Source organism: Melitaea cinxia, chromosome 3 (assembly GCF_905220565.1).
Source record: "Melitaea cinxia chromosome 3, ilMelCinx1.1, whole genome shotgun sequence".
NCBI lineage: Eukaryota > Metazoa > Arthropoda > Insecta > Lepidoptera > Nymphalidae > Melitaea > Melitaea cinxia.
The window spans coordinates 9,182,133-9,202,255 of record NC_059396.1 but is presented as its reverse complement, the minus strand read 5'-3'; the positions used below and the strand labels follow the sequence as shown (position 1 = coordinate 9,202,255).

General features: G+C 37.0%; 1 protein-coding gene across 1 annotated transcript; it reads left to right on the top strand.

Annotated features, from left to right (window-relative positions):
• The first annotated feature begins 4,511 nt into the window (after positions 1-4,511).
• On the top strand, positions 4,512-19,939 carry LOC123669411 (E3 ubiquitin-protein ligase Su(dx)). Its single transcript, XM_045603017.1, has 15 exons — positions 4,512-4,602; positions 4,773-4,851; positions 5,110-5,153; positions 5,478-5,599; positions 7,078-7,365; positions 7,440-7,681; positions 9,744-9,964; positions 10,183-10,466; positions 13,607-13,770; positions 14,628-14,912; positions 15,924-16,424; positions 16,512-16,607; positions 17,087-17,239; positions 19,245-19,376; positions 19,532-19,939. The coding sequence occupies exons 4-15, from the start codon at positions 5,530-5,532 to the stop codon at positions 19,667-19,669; spliced, it is 2,574 nt and encodes an 857-aa protein (XP_045458973.1). The 5' UTR covers positions 4,512-4,602; positions 4,773-4,851; positions 5,110-5,153; positions 5,478-5,529; the 3' UTR covers positions 19,670-19,939.
• Positions 19,940-20,123: the final 184 nt, after the last annotated feature.

Genomic DNA, 20,123 nt, shown 5'->3' with positions numbered 1-20,123 from the left:
AATTAAAATTGAACTCTATTTCTAAAGCGATATCGTTGTTTTTAGAATATCTAAATACACAGTCAAAAACGGGCTCGAGAGAGAACAATTTAAGCTTCGTTGAGTCTCTTTCTCGCGATTGCCATGTAAAATATTTAATTCCTTCAGTAGAATAAGATTGTGTAAGAAATGAAAATTAAAATGTACTTATTTGCATAATATGATAAACTTATATGAGTACCGCATATACACTAAAACGAATTACTTTCGCTTACAGGTTTACTTATTAAAAACAAAGATATTTCTCACAATAGCACCGTAGGTAAATATTATAAATTTATTACTAGCAATACCGGTAAATATGGTTGTCAAGTGTGTCAAATGATGGTCAAATGTGTACCTATCGGACAAGCTTTGAAAATTGGGTGAACACACTAAATGTAAAATCAGGACCTAACAAAACAGTTTTTTTCTAGATTGCCTTCGAATGCCGAAATAAGAAGAAAATGGTTTGATCTTATTCTTATTAATATCTTCTTTTTCAGAACTCATTTTAGTTTCCACAAAAACATTTAGAGCTAGCTTGATCATGTGGGGTGGGTCTAATAAACAATATACCTTATAATTGTCTTCTATGCCTTCTCAAAGTTGGAGGATGAGGAATGCATGCCTTAGATGTCTATATGCTTTTGCAGAATAAAAATATAAAGTGAGAGCAAAAGATTTTACATCATCACTAAATCTCATACCTTTCTCAGATATTTTTGTTGTATTTAACTTTTCGTGATTATTTGATAAGAAATTGCTTATTACAGACACCACCTCTTCAAAATTGTTACATTTTTGCTTACAAATATTAAGAAGTGTTATTTCCGTAGTTATTTCCGTAAACTTTACTATTAAATTTAATTGTGTGCACTCCTAATATTGAATTCTGTCTTTCAATAAATAATACGTGTATTTCTATATATTGTCTATTATTTTATTTGAAAACGTACAAACATCCTTGCAACATGCCTACAACATGCTTCCGTTCCTAACATGCTCCTAAAACATGTTCCTAGCGCAATCAAACCCTCAAAGAGTGATAGACATAGATAGCTGTTTATAACATGTGTTGTTGCCGGTGCGAACTTGGGATTAGATACTATAGGTAGTTGGGTCCATCACCTATTGCATTGAGACTTGGCTTCCGTTGGAAAGAAACACGTCACGGCATGAATTATATATAGAGAAGCACTTACTAGCATGTTTTGAATTATTTTTCAAATTTCCACTGACAAATCACCCTTGGGATTTAATGTTTTTTTTTCTTAAATCCCCACCACGACATTTCATATTTCAAGCGGATTTCAGTAATATGAACATGAAAAATTCCCACTAGATAATAACGTTAAATTAAATCCCCACCAAGGGTGATTTGTCGATGGGGATAATTCGAAACACGCTAGTAAGTATTTCTGTCTACCCCTATTAATTATAATTTATGACGATGAAAAACAAGATAAAAAATGATGACATGAGTGATCGCTGTAATTTTAAAAATATACCTTTACGATTGAACATGTCATGCTACTAGGTGCTGATGAAAAGGCATGTAACATAAAGAGCATCAAGAATTGACGAGCGTGTATAGATAATTATATAAGGTGGCCCAGTAAAATCCGATGTACCTATAAATTACATAAAATATGGTTACCCTACTTTGACAAGGATGGGTGAAAAAATGCGAGCTATTCCCCTTTACATCGAATGGATTGAATCTCTCTCTTTCTAATATTAATTGTTCGAGGGGGAAAGCTGTTGGGGGAATTCCACATGTATTGAAAAAATTTATTAGGTAGGTATATCTTTAATTTTTATTCTTTTTGTAACCATTCATGCTTGTGAGCCAGTGATGTAAAAGTTACCGATTTATTGCTGAAACTTGCGATTTTGGTGAATAAATACCGATGAAACTATTTTAGGTTATAATCTCCCAGTTTACTCTATTTTAGCACATGAAACTTAAATTACACAAGTTTTGAGGTTTGTAACACTCTTTGTACCTAAATTTAACTGTACATAAGTGGTAATTCCCAGAGGCATTTTATATGAGCCTCTTATTGAACAAGCCAATTTAAGCTGTATTTCATAGGTACTGAGGATTAAATACTATTGTCCTTGGAATGTAGGGGCTTCCCAGAGCTATCAATTCCGAGTGAAACAAAATTTCAATAAAAAGTAGAATGGGTGGTGAAAGATATTAATGGACTCAGCTTTATGACAATGTTACCCAACATAAAGAAGAAGAACGGTTCATGTTTGGTCGTCACAAGTATGACCACGTCTCTGAGTTCCATGGGAAGCTCGAGTGGCTTCCTATATACGTTTGCGCAGGAATACTCATGTACTATCTCTTCTATATTCTGTATTATTTAATCCCTTATTTCCATCTTATTTGAAAGAACACTTTGAATTTTTCTATGACTCACACAATAGATCACTTCGTTCTAGTGAAAATCTAACTTTAAAAATCTGTAATTAAGTTACTGTCTTCTACAGCAAGTCTTTTAGCATTGAGGCTGCACGGTTATGGAATATTTTACCATTACACATAAGACGTGCAACATCATTGGAATCTTTAAAAAATATGGTTAAGAAACACTACTTAAGACTTTGAAATTACTGTCGTCCAGTTTGTCATTAGTCATGTAACGTATATTTTTGTTCCTTCTTCATTCTCTTAACAATTGTTTCGTTCGTCGAGTTGCTATTCTCCATTGCTAGGCGTCTCGCTATTAGTTTGTTTCGTGTGTTTGGGCTGCGTAAGCAGCCACTGGTGGGGTTCGCGGTGTAGATTAGGCTCAGTACTAAATTCGGAGATTTCGTGATGAGTGACCTTTCGCTTTTATATATAATATAGATAGATTATTATAGTAATAAGTTGTATTTCATCCCAAATGAACAAACGAGTGTTATGTGCTAAAATTAAATATTTAACAATCAATTTAGCTCAGACTTGATTAATAAAAAACTTCTACGTTATGAAGGCATTGTGATAGACATTTATTCTCTAAATTATAGTGAAACACAAATTTAAATGTAATTAATCCCTTGCTTGAATCTTTTTTTTTTAAACTACTATGTTGACAAACAGGCTCGAAAGTCATATTGTAAGCAGTAACTCCTTAGCGTGGCGGATACGTGCGGTGCCGTTATTGCCGGTGATACCACGTGGGCAGATTTTGTGAGTTCGCTGCTAGGACCCCAACATCTACGATAAAGAACAGCTCAACCTCTTGGGATCAGCATCGGAATTCTTCTCTCTGGCCGAGCAACATTTTTTTAACCCCGGCTGACATTGTGATGGAGATGGGTCGTGGCCCTTGGACATCTGAACTCGAGAGACTAGCGGTTGATCGTCCCGGGAGTTTCTGCGGAGCCACGTGTCACGGAGACCCGCTATGATAAGTGACCACAGTTAATCTCCACCCACGTGTCAGAAATAATTCAAACCCGCAGTGTAGTTTATAATTAATATTAGATAAATCAAAAATGTATTTCGGTCCATAGTGTAGATTTAAAATAATTTCGGGTTGTGACGTTCGTTTTATCCATAAAAGGAAGATGGAGTTGTTTGTTCATTCAAATTTGTATTAAGCTTAAAATTGTGGTTCCTTGTATTAAATTAATTTTTACATTAGTCTAATTTAATTTTGTTCTCCAATCCAATATGATCACTAACTTTTTTTTAAATATATATTTATCTCTCTGTGATTTAGTTCGTCGCGTTAAGAAAGAATTAATATTTTCTAATTCTATGCTCCTTTATTTTAATTATATTTACATATATTTATTACTTATATTTTTTTTTAACGCGTGACAGTCACTGATATTTGTATATATTTATATATTCTTATTTGTTCTACGACTGTTGCCTAATAGTACTTAGTTATGTACAATATTATGTATATATGTGTGTATGTATCTATGTATATTATTATGTAATACGGTCTGCAATTTTTTGTATAGATAATATGTTTTTAATATGTGTATGTATGTATGTGTGTATATTTAGTTTTATTCCTGTTTTCTTTCATTTTAATTCTGTACACCCTTTCTACTTTTTTCACATTATCTCCTCCAAGCTGGTTGTCTGAAAGAGATCGCTGTTTAGCGATAAGATCGCCTGTTGTAAATTTTTTTTGTGAATCGTTTTGTAAATTATAAACTTCTTTTTATGTGTACAATAAAGAATTAATTAAATTAAATTACAGAACAGTAACCCTATCACAATTTAAAAATACCTATATTTCTGTAGATTTTAATTTTAAGTAATAAACATTGATTTATCTAATTTATGGTCTTTTCTTTGTTCATCTTATTGTTTTATCGTTATAATCAAGAGAACAATATTATACTTCTTCGTTGTAACACAACAGCGAAGAAATGTAATAGGTTTTTAGTATTTTGTTGTTCTCTTTTGGTAGAATTTAGTAGTTTTTAACCTCCACAAGCAGTAGATTCGTTAAATAAAATCTGGTCACACTGCTTCTGACTCCAAGATAGACAATTAGACATTTTGTTATCTGTTTTGTTGGTGCTAGCAAGTTGTTTAAAAAGTATATCTCTGGTTCTCTGGTAATTACTAACTTGTGACTAATTAATTTCAGGTTTATTTTGTTTATAATTACAGCGTTGTTCAAGTATTTGTTTTGTGAAAGATTTTGTTTTCGATGAAAGATTTAAATGGTGTTACAATTTCTACCTTTGTGTATTGACAAGTAATTCTAAAGTCTATTTCCTTTCAGACTTCAGCAAGATAAGGAAAAACGATAATGACCTAATCTGAAAATTTGCTTACATCGGTGTTACATTACATAGAAATCGGTAAATATATAATAATTTAATAATAAAGTAAACATTGTGTCTACAAAATAGTACGAAGGTACAGGGGTACTAGTTAGTAATTAGTTGAAAGGAAATTTTTGCCTATATAAGTAGAGAGAATTGCACATAATACAGTACAGATTATTTTAATCAACGCATTTTACGCCTTTGCTTTTGAAGTATAGACGTACCGATTATTTATTTATTTATTTATAGATTTTTAATGGAAACAAACTACATAATAATTTTTGTATGTAGCACATATTTCGAAAATCATTACCAGAACAGTTTCCAATGATTATGTAAGTACGTATTTATTTCTATTAATTTCATATTAGTATTTATTAACATTATCTGAGTTATAAAAAAAAAATATGATGAAGTTTTGTATTATCACTTGGATCAACAACTTATCACTTCTAGATCTTATATTTTATATAATAGTGAGCCGATAGTATAATGTAAAATTGGTACAATTTCCCTCTTATCAGTAGATAAAGATACATGAATAAATCAATGTGTCGCTTTAATAATAGGGTCACCTCAATTAATGGATTTAAACACCAAATTTTAAGTCCTTACCTAAAAGAGCATTTAGTCAATTTTGAATATGATTCTCTTTTCAGACACAATGTGGGATAGTTAATTGTCAACAAAACATGAAATAATCATATCACTATGACAGAAAGCATTACCACACTCACTGCTCCTATTTCTCTATCAACATATCATCAGCTGAGTTTAACTGGTACGTATATTGAACTGTACTGCTATGTTGTTAACAGTGATGAATAACCTTTCAAAGGAAATAAAACATACATTACTTTGTTTTATTTCTTCGAATCCGAATCATTGGTGGTAACAGGAAATATCTACTGTACATACATATAAATTACTCCACAATTCACAACAATGTTTTGCTATAAATTGTTTGGCAAATTTGTTATTTAAAATATTGTTAAGTTGTAGTATTAATATAATTTTCATTTGTTGTAAATATGTATATTGAAACATTTTCCTTTTAAATAACAATTGTTGTGTGTGTTAATGCAAAGAGAATTTTTTATATGCCACTTTTGGGGTTCTATTGCTGAAGATGACCAATGTAACTTAATCACTAGGCCTGCTGTTTGTCAAACAGTTGTCTAATATTGTTTTTCTAGAATCATAGTAGTTTACCTATACTGGAAAGTTTAACAGAGTATATATTCCTTTAATCACTATAACAATATACAATAAAAAGGTTTGGTTGTTTTTGCTCCATCATGTATATTGTGACAATATACTTTTACATTTCCAAACTCTGTACCTTTTTTTTTGTATCTGACTGGCTAATTGTAAGTCATTGTTTTGGTAACACTTATTACTGTTTTAAAAGCTATCACTATTACAAGAATATGAGTTTGGATTGAATTTTATGGCCTTGAAGAAATTTAAGAGTATAACAACTATACTAGCAATTCAATCATAGACTGTTTTTATAATTATGTTCATATAATAATTTTAGTGTGTAATTTATGATTATTTCATATATTCTCATTTTAAAGATTAATTGTCTTATCGTAACTACATATATTTATAACAAAACTAAAAATTGCATAATAGTCATAAATAATAGAATAAAATGCCTACTCACGCCAACCTATCGCAGTCCATTCCTGGAAATAAGCCTCCCCTAGTTCGCGACAAACATCCCGGTTTTCTGCAATCCATAAAATGCTTTTTACTACTAATTAATTATATTTTCAAATTGTAAGTATTGTTAACAAAACTAAAGTCTTGTACACTTGTTATACATTAAAAAGAAAGTATGTATATAATTTAATGATAACTTAAAATATGATCAAATCTAGTAGCAGTAAATCAATATGATTATAAACTTTTAGAACTGTAAGAAATGAAATGTTTGAAATTAAGTATAGAAATTTAATTTTATAGTCTGGAAAAGAAATTTCTTGAAAAGTCTTGATTTCAGATTCATATTTTTTTGTTACCTTCAAATTAGTGGCATGATTCCTAAGAAAGTCAAGTCTATTTATGAAAGAATTTTTAAAATGGGTTACTATTTATCCTTTACTGCAATTTAAATTGCATCGACTTCTGTAAAAAATATACATATCATACAGTAAAGACAGACACCCAATACTCATCACATGTAGGCTCCCCTTTGATACACTATTTGGTCTACGTACAAAATTTATTTTAATAATTATTGTTAAATTGCAGTTGAATCAGCAAGTATTCGAAACTCTGGACTTTTTAAACCCAATCCCTACTTGCAACTTATAATAGATGACAATATTTCAAGAAGAACTGAGGTTTTGAAAAACACATTACAACCAAAATGGAAAGAGGAATTCACAGTTTTAGTGACTCCCCTGTCACAAATAGTATTCCGCCTGGCCGACCACCATAGCTTCAGAAAGGATCATATCATTGGCGAGAAGAGAATAAATTTATTGAAGATTCTTCTTTATGTAAATGGAAAATGTGAAAATGTGGAATTAACTCTGGGTACATCATTATAAAATGCTTACTATTGAGATGATTATTTTATGTTCATAAAAATAATGGGCTTGCTTTTTTAGATTTGATGAAGACTGTTTCGCAGGAGAATGCTTCTAACACAAATACTGAAGTTAAAGCTGCTGAGTTAGTACTACTATTAGATGGTTTGAGAATAGATCCAGCTATTTTAACTCAATCACATGAAGTATTAGGAGAATCTAATAACTCTCGAAGTCCTCTCAGTGATGGTATTCGAGCTAGGATTAGATTAAGAAATAATACAGAAAGCCAGAGGTCTGTAGTTCATCTCCGAAATTTACGCGTAAGTATATGAACTATTTATTACTGTAAAATAATATAATTTGAATGTATACATATATTTTTATTTTTAAACTAGCTGACCCGGCGAACTTCGTATCGCCTAACAGTGACTTTTAAGTATTATCACAAATCTTTTGTATGGGAGTATAGAAAAGTGTTGTTTTTAGACTTTTTCAGGAAATTAAAAAAAATTTTTTTTAATTTTTCTCTCCGTAAGAACCATCCTCCTACTTCAAGGAATATTTAAAAAAAAGAATTAGCGAAATCGGTCCAACCGTTCTCGAGTTTTGCGCTTAGCAACACATTCAGCGACTCATTTTTATATTATAGAAGTGATTGCTTAAAAGCAGACCTGTTTAGTTTGCTAAATATTTACCATGAGAGTGAAAGTGTTAAAGTGTATCATTATATCTACATTGTATAGGCTGTGATTACAATTGTACTTAACGACTGTAATTAATATTATTGCATATATGTACATACTATTTTAAAAGTAAATGCAATATTTCAACTAATTTCACAAGAAAACAAATCTTTCCGTGTTATAAGAATACTTTATTTATTTATTAATTTATTTTACAATTTACTATGCATTCAGAATTATATAATATAATTATGTCGTCGAGACTAAAATTTATGGGTGTATGGGGTATTTGTATTGTATTGTAGTGGGCTCGGTTTTCCGCATTTAGACACAGAGGTGGTCCGTTGTGCGTGAAAAGAGGGCTGACTAATTCAGCCAGCCCAGCTCCTTCCAGAAGCTCAGAAGCCTCCTGGGGCGTTCACAGGCTTCTCGGAGCGTCCTTGTTCCCTTAAGGATAGTAGCCCGGTGTGCGGCCACTCCCTCGCATTCCAGGATTACGTGGGCGGCTGTTTCTTCAGCAGCCAGACAGCCCCTGCAAAGAGGGCTGTCTGTTGCATTCATGATGAATAGTTGGTGATTAAGTGCCATATGGCCGGTAATCGTGCCAACAACTATTCGGATGTCCAAACGGTTAAGACTGAGCAGTCGGCACGCTAGGTGCGGTGATACTTCCGTGAGTATCAATTTAGACTGTCTACAGCCGGTTTGGTTTGCCAAAAGGGCATTGTGATTTGCACGTGTACGTTGCCTTACCCACGAGCGCAGTTGTCCAAAAGGTAGCGGCATTAAGATAGTTGGGCCGGCAACTTTTGTATTGGACCCCTGTCTTGCAAGCTCGTCGGCAGCGTCGTTACCGTGTGATCCACTATGTCCTTTTATCTACTGTAGGATTACCTCATTATGTGAGGCTAATACTTCCAGGGTTTGATGACATTCGTATATAAGACTAGAGTTGATCGAGTTGCTCTCTAGTGCTTTAAGTACAGCCATGCTGTCCGACAGAATACGGATTTTGCAATCCCTAATGCCTTTTGACAGGACGGCGGTGGCTGCATGGGTTATCGCAACACATTCACATTGAAAGATGGAGCTGTGTTGGCCCAGCGTTAGTGATAAATTTATATTAAGGTCTTGTGAGTACACTTCAGCACCGGTGCCAGACCCCATTTTGAAGCCGTCTGTGTAGATGCGGACCTCACGTATGCCGGACTGGTCTCTTTCAGCCTCAAATGGTTGTATATGGTATTTCCTTTCAATAATATGTTGTTTGGGAATCCTATCACATGGAGCGGCAAGTAGTGGCTCATAGCTCACAAGGTTGCTCCAAAGTTTGTTGTGTGGACCCTCCTGGTTGCACCACAGGCCCAAGTGTTTCAGCCTGATAGCTGACATAGCCGCCTCCTGTTGTATAAACAGATCAAGCGGTGCCAGGTCAAGCATAACCTCAAGAGCCGCCGTGGGAGTGGTACGCATGCAGCCAGTGACTGCAGAGCACGCTATTCTCTGAAACCGCTGGAGCTTATTTTTAACGGTTATAAGTTCTGTTTTCTGCCACCAGATTACCGCACCGTAGGTAATAATAGGCCTGACAATGGTTTTGTAAAGCCATAGAGTAATTTTAGGTGATATGCCCCAGCGGGTGTATGGGGTGTAATTAATTACAAATTTCATAATTTTTTCTATAATTATATATTTCCAGCCACCGCCAGGGCCGCCGCCACTGAGTAACGGCGCCGGGGTCGCGGGTGCGCTGGACGGCGGCGCCGGCCCGTCGCGCCAGGAGGACACGCCGGCCGCGCCCGCCCCCTCCCCCTCCCCCTCCGCCGCGCCCGGCACCACCGCCGCGCCAGCCGCAGCCGCCGCTGCCGAGGAGCCGCTGCCGCCGGGTTGGGAGATGCGATACGACGTTTATGGCAGACGGTACGACACTACGACCAATGATCGCTCTGCATTTTGTTCGTGTTCTGATTCAATTCTTTATAGCAAAACTTAAGGCCCCTACGCGTAAGACGACTTACTAATATTATACTGTGAATGAAACACAATTTCCTCCTAGGTAATATTAGTTTTATTAATGAGCAGTTAGAACAGAATTATCTGCGACCGGTGTTTAGTGAAGTGTGATTCGACGTTCGCAGATACTACGTGGATCACACCACGCGGTCGACGTCGTGGGAGCGGCCGCAGCCGCTGCCGCCGGGCTGGGAGGTGCGGCGCGACGCGCGCGGGCGCGTGTACTACGTGGACCACAACACGCGCACCACCACGTGGCAGCGGCCCGACACGGAGCGCCTGGCGCGCTTCCAGCACTGGCGCGGCGAGCGGCGCCACGTGGTGGCGCAGGGCAACCAGCGCTTCCTGTACCCGCAGCCCGCGCCGCCGCCCGCGCCCGCGCCCGCGCCCGACCACGAGCCCGCGCCAGGTTAGCCACGGTTACCGCCCACCGCCATATTCCCACTTACTCGTGCGAATCGGCTATGTCGATGTTTGTCGTAGTCGGAGTGTTTTGGAGGGTGGTGGCCATACGAAATTTCATCTTATTTGGGCCGTTGATTGTGAATGTGAGAGGTTTTCGGTTGCACTATCCTGGCTTTGAAACTGTGTTATCTATAATAAAGTGTTTATTTTTAGTCTATAATCCAAAGTTTTAATTCCAATTTGGTTGAAATTTAAATGAGACAGCGGATGAAATTAAGGTGGATACAAAATATCTATCTAAAATTTAATTTTATGTTCTGTTAAAATAACTAAGCAAAAATTAACGTAAGCTTAACGACAGCAACTGATACTTGAACAACAGAAATGTCATTTGTACTTATCACAAAATTATCATACTCGCGTGTAATTATTGCGTCAATAAATAAATAGCAACTCTTTTATGATTAAGGCTGCGAAACTATGGAATAGCCTTCCTGGAAATGTGCGTCATTCTGATACGTTATCAATTTTTTAAGAATCGCTTATACAAACATTATCTATCGCTTTAAATGTTTGATGATATGCATTCGTGTACTTTACCTTGTATATGTATGTATGTATGTGTGTATGTATGTATTTTGTGTATGTTGTAAGTATTTAATATGTGTACCTATATTCTTACGTATGGTTTACGTAAATTTATTTATTCTCATGATTTTGTATGTTTATCTATATTCTTCTATATGTGTATGTATATATGCTGTTATATATTTATAATTTTATTTATATTTATTTACTTTTGCACAATCCCACACTTTATTACTAATAATCTCCTTTTAAAAAACGACAAGAAGCGACGTTACATAATTATTACAACCACACACACACACACACACTTCAGCCTATCGCAGTCCACTGCTGGACATAGGCCTCCCCAAGTTCGCGCCACACATCCCGGTCTTCCGCAATCCTCATCCAGCCTACACCGGCAATTTTACGTAGATCGTCGGTCCAACGGGCCGGAGGACGTCCCACACTGCGTTTGCCAAGACGCGGTCTCCACTCTAGGACCCGTCTACTCCAACGGCCATCGGTCCTGCGACACAGATGACCAGCCCACTGCCACTTCAACTTGCTAATTCTGTAGGCTATGTCGGTTACTTTCGTTCTCTCGCGGATAGTCTCATTTCTAATCCTGTCTTTGAGAGAGACCCCAAGCATAGCCCGTTCCATTGCACGTTGTGCGACTTTAAACTTGTGGACCAGTCCCTTGGTCAGTGTCCACGTCTCGGCTCCGTATGTTAACACAGGCAGGACGCATTGCTCGAAAACTTTTGTCTTCAAGCATTGCGGAATCTTCGAAGTGAAGACTCGACGGAGTCTGCCAAACGCCGCCCAGCCCAACCGAATCCTCCTATCGGCCTCCTTCTCGAAGTTGTTGCGGCCTAGTTGGATAGTATGGCCTAGGTAAATATAATCCTGAACAACTTCGAGAAGGGTACCATCGACCGATACCGGTATCGGTATGACTTGGTTGTTAAACATAACTTTCGTCTTATCCAAGTTCATACAGAGACCGACACGTCGGGAGGACTCGTTTAGGCCGGCCAGCATTTGGCCTAACTCATCCAGCGTCTCCGCAAAGATGACAATATCGTCGGCGAAACGAAGGTGAGAGATGAATTCACCGTTGACGTTGATGCCCCGTTCCCCCCAATCCAAGGTCTTAAAAACATCCTCTAGCGCAGTGGTAAACAGTTTCGGTGATATTACATCCCCCTGTCTTACCCCGCGCCGGAGGGAAATAGGTCTTGTTCTTTGGTCATTGACATGAACGGTCATCGTCGCCGCGTCGTACATAGATTTTAGTACTTCGATATATCGCCAGTCGATATGACATCTCTGCAGAGAGTCCAGGACAGCCCAGGTCTCGACGGAGTCGAAGGCTTTCTCGTAGTCCACAAATGCCATACACAGCGGTTGATTATATTCTTCCGTCTTTTGGATAATCTGCCGAACAGTATGGATGTGGTCCACGGTGCTGTAGCCATTTCGAAACCCAGCCTGCTCTGGTGGTTGGAATTCGTCGAGTCTTCTGGCGAGACGATTCGTAACAACCCTCGAAAACAGCTTATAGACAACAACCAATATACAACAATAATAAAATAATAATAATAATAATAATAATATAATATTACAACCAATACGAGACTAATTCCAATGGGATGTAGACGTACAACTAGTTACATGTACCGTTTGTGATATATATTATATGTCGGTATTCAATGAAGATTGGTTTGATTGGTTGGTTGTTGTGCTGGCGGTCGCGAGTTCGATCCCCGCACATGGCATACATATGTATTAGCCATACAAATATTTTTATTTATTATAACACACACATATAGTCGTCTGTTCTGAAGGTAATGACTAAATATTCATGTTATATGTAACAACCGGCTGATATAGCTTTTTTTTTAAATAAATATCACACTAGATTCGAAGTGGGAATCGAAACCACAACCCCCAGAGCAGAAATCGTGGTCACTGCAAACTTTGCCAACGGTCTAAAGTCTGTTCAACGAGAAGAAATACCAAATGTAAACAAAGCTCATCATTTTTTCGTAGCGACGACGGAATAAACAAAATATAGTCTATATCTTTCTATCTTGTTTGTTTGCTATCTGCTGCACGTCACTCTGCAAGGTCGAACGATATTTTAACTGGCCATGAAAACAATCTGACCGCAGACGGCCCTTTAATTTTGTATTATTTTTATTTCATTCCGTGTCCAGAAGCGCTCGGGGTGATTTTTATATTTCGATAATTATTATTTAAGAAGTATCAAATCTTATATACATGATTATATTTAATTCCGTAATTATGAAAATATAAATATATTTTACATTTTAAAAATTTATGTAAGTAAAAAAAAGGTTACAAAACCCTGCATAGTTGAATGACCTCGCATTTGGTTTGTTCACATTTGGTATCTCGGCTCGACGAACGCACTATAGTTGTGTTTGTGTATTGCGTGTCTCTCCTTTGCCCCGACACCCAAGTAAAACTAGTGGGCGGGTGTGCTCCTTTGCCCCGACACCGAAGTAAAACTAGTGGGCGGGTGTGGGTGGAGCGCAGTCAGTAGAGCTGCCACTGAGAGCGAGCGCGCTGCAGGCGGCGCGGGCGCGGGCGCGGACGAGGCGCTGGGCGCGCTGCCGGCCGGCTGGGAGCGGCGCGTGCACCCCGACGGCCGCGCCTACTTCGTCAACCACAAGAACCGCACCACGCAGTGGGAGGACCCGCGCACGCAGGTTGGGCGGCGCCTCACCCGCACGGTGGCGGCGCACGGCCGGCCTCGTCGCGGAGGTCGCGTCCGCCTCACCGCTGCGGCCTCTTATTACACTACCTTTGAAGCTTTTTTTTTTGAATATCATATCAAAAATTGACCGCTCCAGCGGGATTCGAACCCGCGTCTCCGACTGACCGTGTCGCCGCTCTAGCCAATTAAGCTATGGAACGATGTACCCGCCAGAGCGAAACTTTTGATATGATGATTTTTATTTTCGGTTTAAGCTTTGATATGATATTCAATAAATGTTTAGAATCCCTAATGTGTGGGTAACACAAAAATAAATCGTACATACCTTTGAAGCTTTCGCAAAGTATTTATTACAACTATACCGACAACGATAACAATTACAACAAGTTAAAGCGAAAATTAAATTTGAGAAAGTTTTATTTTGGCGTCCTCAGCTTTTAGGCCAGGGCTTTTGAAAATGGTATAAAAGAAACAAAAATAAGGTTGAAACCCATTCGAGCGACCACTTTCCGACCTCAGATCGCCAGTAATTTATTTTTCCTTTCATTTTCGTTGTATTCTCTTCCTTTTCCAATGGATTTCATCCTACTGTAATTTTTTTTTTGGTTTAAAAAGTTATCGACCCTGATCTATTTTAAAAGATACGCAGTAATGTATCGATCATTTTTAAAGTTTTAATTTGTAAAATGACGATTCAAAAGTGCTCATGGCGCTATTTGAAAAAAGTTGTTTGTAATTTGATTTAATTTGATGTCGAGGCGAACATCGACACATTTTCTATTTGGAAAGTGAGATTTGATAGCCGTAATATCGCGACTCCTTATCGTAATCCAAGTGAAACGCTTTCAGGGACAGGAAATAAGCGCGCTGGAAGAGGCTCTCCCGCCCGGCTGGGAGATCAGGTTCACGGAGGAGGGCGCGCGCTACTTCGTGGACCACAACACCCGCACCACCACATTCCAGGACCCGCGGCCCGGCGCGCCCAAGGGCGCCTACGGCGTGCCGAGGGCTTACGAACGCTCCTTCAGATGGAAACTTAGTCAATTTAGATATTTATGTCAGAGTAATGCATTACCGAGTCATATAAAAATTACCCTGTCGCGGCAGACTCTCTTTGAGGACTCCTATCATCAGGTAAATATAGATTAACTAACACAAAAATATAGTATTGTGCATAACTTCATTGAATATTTAATAAGTTGAACGCCAATGGGGTCACCGGTTGCGTCTCACTTATATAGTCGACGGAGCCAGATTAAAATCGTTTATTTACAAAATTTTAATGATAATTTTTAATGCACTACTATACTCATTTTTCAAGAATGTAAGTTCTTATTTTTCCTTATTATTCCTTACACTATCTGACATATTTTTCTAAGTCATATTTTTAAGTTGACTCTAGCTCGCGGTTACATGGTGTACCCCACTGCACCAACAGAACAATTGTGTGTCGACTGCATGTTCCCCATGGCCCAAACAGAAAAACTAAAAAACCAAGGCGGCATTTAACGCGTTAAAATAAAGAATGTCATGCTCAGATATCATTGAAGTAGGGCACAGTAGTAAATATTCTACTCAAAATCGAGCAGCTCGACTGGGGAATAATTTAATTTTACAGAAGATCACAGCTAAATAATACTACGATTTGACCGATTAAAAAATGTAGGAGGGTCACAATTCGACTGTATTTTTTTTTAATGTATGTTACCTCAGAACTTTTGACAGGGTAGGTTTCGATGATTCTTTTTTTTTATCCTAAGGTTTGCGTGACCCGTGGTCCAATTAAATTTAATTGAGATCTGACGAGTGCTTTTCGAGTAATAAATAATGCGTATGTACTTAACTATTTTTTCGTTTACCGTTACGTACCGTTGTATTACGTGTCGGTCGTATGGTACGTTGTTTTTTTGTGGTGAGTAAGATAGCCAGAGCTCATCAGGAAAGACGGCAAAGTGTTTGCGACGCTTCTGTGGCTACAGGCGTCTTATAAACTACGGTAACCGCTTGCCATCAGGTGGACCGTAATCTTGTTTACTTAGTATTAAAATATATATATTTGTATGTGATGTTTAGTAACATATAATTATTTACATTTCAGATAATTTTGGTTATGTAATTTTTAAATATTCATTTTATTTTGTACAGATTATGAGACTACCTGCATACGAACTTCGGAGACGATTGTATATAATTTTCCGCGGTGAAGAGGGTTTAGATTATGGTGGAGTTAGTCGCGAATGGTTTTTCTTACTATCACATGAAGTTCTTAATCCGATGTACTGCCTCTTTGAATATGCAAACAAAAATAATTACAGTCTGCAAATAAATCCAGCCAGTTATGTGAACCCAGACCACTTACTTTATTTTAAATTCATAGGAAGATTTATCGCAATGGCACTATATCACGGAAGATTTATTTATTCTGGTTTCACGATGCCTTTTTACAAGAGAATGTTAAATAAGAAACTAACTATGAAAGATATTGAATCCATCGACCCCGAATTTTATAATTCGTTAGTTTGGATCAAAGATAACAATATCGACGAATGTGGCCTTGAAATGTGGTTTAGTGTCGACTTCGAAGTTTTGGGGCAAGTGATACATCACGAGTTGAAACCATCAGGTGATAAAGAACGTGTCACAGAGGTAAGTGTCATTTAAATTTTTATATAGCAACGGATAGAATATTTTTAAATGTTAATTTATTATTATTATTTTTTTTGTTTTGTTTAGGCTAACAAGGAGCAATATTTACAATTAGTTACACAATGGCGTATGACTCGAGGAATTGAAGAACAAACGATCGCTTTTCTCGATGGCTTCAATGAGGTACTATTTAGTTCACATTAAGAAAATTACAATTTATTTTATGGGCTATTATTATTATGATTTTCACATTATACTTTTTTAATTTTTAAGTTTTGCTATTTTTTGTTAGATTTTAATAACATAGTTATTTGATTTCAACTTTAGATAATGAATAATTATTAATGTAAGAACTATATTAAAGAATTGATATTATTTTTAGTGAATTATTGTGGTTTTAATTTGGTGTAATAAAATTTCCATATTTTATTTTAGGATAAAATAGCAAAAAGTGTGTGCATGTGCTTGTATATTATACATGTAGAAAAGTTTAAATCGTAACTAATAAATGTAAAATATCAATTGTTGATATGTATAAAAAAATCTTCTTGTAAAAATATGTAAACAAAGTGAGGTTTGAAATAAACACAATTTTAAATATTTATGTACATGTGGGTACGCCACATTAATAAGAGTACAAAATGAAATATGTACGTCGCCAGGTGGTGCCGCTGGAGTGGCTGAAGTACTTCGACGAGCGTGAGCTGGAGCTGATGCTGTGCGGCATGCAGGAGGTGGACGTGGACGACTGGCAGCGCAACACCATCTACCGGCACTACACGCGCACCAGCAAGCAGGTCGCCTGGTTCTGGCAGGTGGGCTGGACAGCGCCTTCGACCACGTTGAGCTTTACTCGATCCTCTTCAACTACAGCTCGGTTACTAGTTACTACCAAACCACTGCCACCGGTTAAATTTTACCAGCAATTGGGTCAAGATACTAATCAGGCAATTTTTGACATCATCTCATTATGAAATGAAAATATTTATTTTGCCATAAGATGTGAGGTGATTAACGTCATATAAAATCTACACTTCAAAAAATAAAAAAGTCATGGTAGCAAATCAACTAACAATATAAAATATGTTACAATGTTAACATTAGGTACATAAAAAACTTAGGTAGTGTACCCATTGTTACGCAATAATCTTTAGTAATTAACGATATTTATTATTTTGCTCTAATCTCAAGTATCTCGATGGACAACGCCTTTCTATTATCTAATCGGCTATAGTAAATATTACAACATAATTGTGTTTGCTCGCAAACGAAAAAAAAAACGACTTCAATTACATCGAAGAGTAATACAACGTAGATCGACGAAAAAATAGTCAAGTAACTACGCGTTATCAAAGATTACTCGAAAAGTAGTTATCAGATCTCGATAAAATTTATATGTAACCACATGATAAACATCAGCTTTTAATTAAATTAAAAATTATCAAAATCGGTACACCCAGTAAAAAGTTATTGCAAATTTTCGAGAGTTTCCCTCGATTTCTCTGGGATCCCATCATCAGATCCTGGTTTCCTTATCATGGTACCAAACTAGGGATATCCCCTTTCCATCAAAAAAAGAATTATCAAAATCGGTACATCCAGTAACAAGTTATGCGGTATAATAATACAACGTAGGTCGACGAAAAAAGCGTCAAGTAAAAACGCATTATTAGATATAACTCGAAAAGTAGTTATTAGATCTCAAATAAATTTAAATGGGACCAATTGGCACACACCACCTTTCGATTAAAACAAAATTTGTCGAAATCGGTCTACCCGGTCAAAAGTTCAGATGTAACATACATAAAGAAAAAAAAAAAAATACAGTCGAATTGAGAACCTCCTTCTTCTTTGGAAGTCGGGTAAAAATATAGGTTTGCATATTGGCCAAATGGTATGTTAATGGTCGATAATTCGCTCACGATAAAATTGTACGGACTTGTTGGATATTTTCGGATTTTTGTTATCACTCATCAAAATATCCTTTTTATGTATTGAAATTCATTAACAGACGAGTTCAATAATAATTAAAAAAACATTAAAAAATCATATATTAGACGAGGCCATTGACAAATCACTGCCGAGCGTTATCACCGCGATGCTCGGCGACGACGAGTCCTGGAAGGCGATGGTCTCCTTCTGTGAGACAGTAATGTCCCAGAAGGAGAACGACGAGCGGATGAGAGAGGGGGCCGCCGACGAGGCCTCCGTCCGCAGGCGACGAACGGGGGTGCGTAGGAGGCGCTACTTAATGCGTTTCCAGTAACGCCCCTGTGCCCATGTCGGGCCGGGATGGGAACCCGGTCCTGCTAGACATGGCGTCGTCGGGATTGTTCAGAGGTGAGCCGGACAGTCCCATGGAGGAGAAGTCTGGTCTTTTCGCCGAGGCCAGCCTGTCGCTGGAGGGATCCTGTTGCCTGCAGATCTGGGACCCTCCAATTAAAGCGGCTGAAGGCTCCCGCAGGGGTTTTGGTCGGTAGTGCACCCCCAAGTGCTGAAGCCGACATACGGTCTAGGAATGCTACCCGGGCATCCTGGATATCACCCGTAAATGGGTTACCCTGCGATATCAAAAAAAAAAAAGGCCATTGACAAATAGACTAAACTTTACTAGATGATACCCACAGATAAACTAACAACCGTCGAATGACACTAAACTTAATGATTGTTAAGTTTTTTTTATCATGAAACAGAACTACTGTATATTAATCAATTACGTGTAGGTATTATATGTATATTATTATTATACCATCTATTGTAGAATTTTACTAAGGCTAACTTTTAAAAAGTTAATTCGCATTCTTACGCTTTTGTTTATAGTTCGTGAGGCAAATGGATAACGAGAAACGGGCACGATTACTTCAATTTGTAACTGGTACTTGTAGAGTACCAGTAGGTGGTTTTGCCGAACTAATGGGCTCTAATGGACCTCAGCGCTTCTGTATAGAAAAGGTAAGTAGAAAATTAACTAATAAGTATGGTTTAAAGGATAAAAAATGAATTGGAAAGTGTAGTTTTAGTAACCTAAAAATATATATATAATAAAATATATATATATTAACACGAGACCGTGATTATAATAATTATTGATGTTGTTTTAAATCCAGGTCGGTAAGGACACATGGCTGCCGAGGTCTCATACGTGCTTCAATCGTCTCGATTTACCACCTTATAAAAGCTATGAACAGTTGTGCGAGAAATTAAACTACGCAATCGAAGAAACCGAAGGTTTTGGTCAGGAGTAAATGATTTTGCTAGTAGCACTAGTAGAATATTGTAAATTATTATTACTTTTATTTTAATGCACCAACATCCATGAAATGATCCTTTTATTCAATTGGACTCGGTGCCGTCGTAAAAAAGACCAACCAAATACTTGTATGAATATTTGTTTACTAAACAATAATTTTATTATGTAGATATCTTTAGTGTATTATTGCAATTATATAAGATATATTTTGTTTGAACTATATTTATAAAGTTCGTCTATAAAGTTCAATAAAAATCTTTTAAAATGTAGTTGTTTTTCTTTTCTTTCTAATAGTATACTTTATTTTTGTAAACGGACCAAATACCTCCAACTCCCAAAATAAAAATCAGAGTACCTTACTAAAATTCGCAGTTTGAAATCAAAATTCAAGTTTTGTATGAAAGTTATTATGAAATTGGTCGCTACGCTACGTTTCAGCGTGTACCTTG

Excerpts from the sequence above, each read along its gene's own strand:
- LOC123669411 (XM_045603017.1), top strand. The coding sequence starts at position 5,530 with ATGACAGAAAGCATTACCACACTCACTGCTCCTATTTCTCTATCAACA. Across the intron at positions 10,467-13,606 it reads CGACCACGAGCCCGCGCCAG|CTGCCACTGAGAGCGAGCGC; the intron begins GTTAGCCACGGT and ends CAGTCAGTAGAG. Across the intron at positions 16,608-17,086 it reads TTCTCGATGGCTTCAATGAG|GTGGTGCCGCTGGAGTGGCT; the intron begins GTACTATTTAGT and ends GTACGTCGCCAG.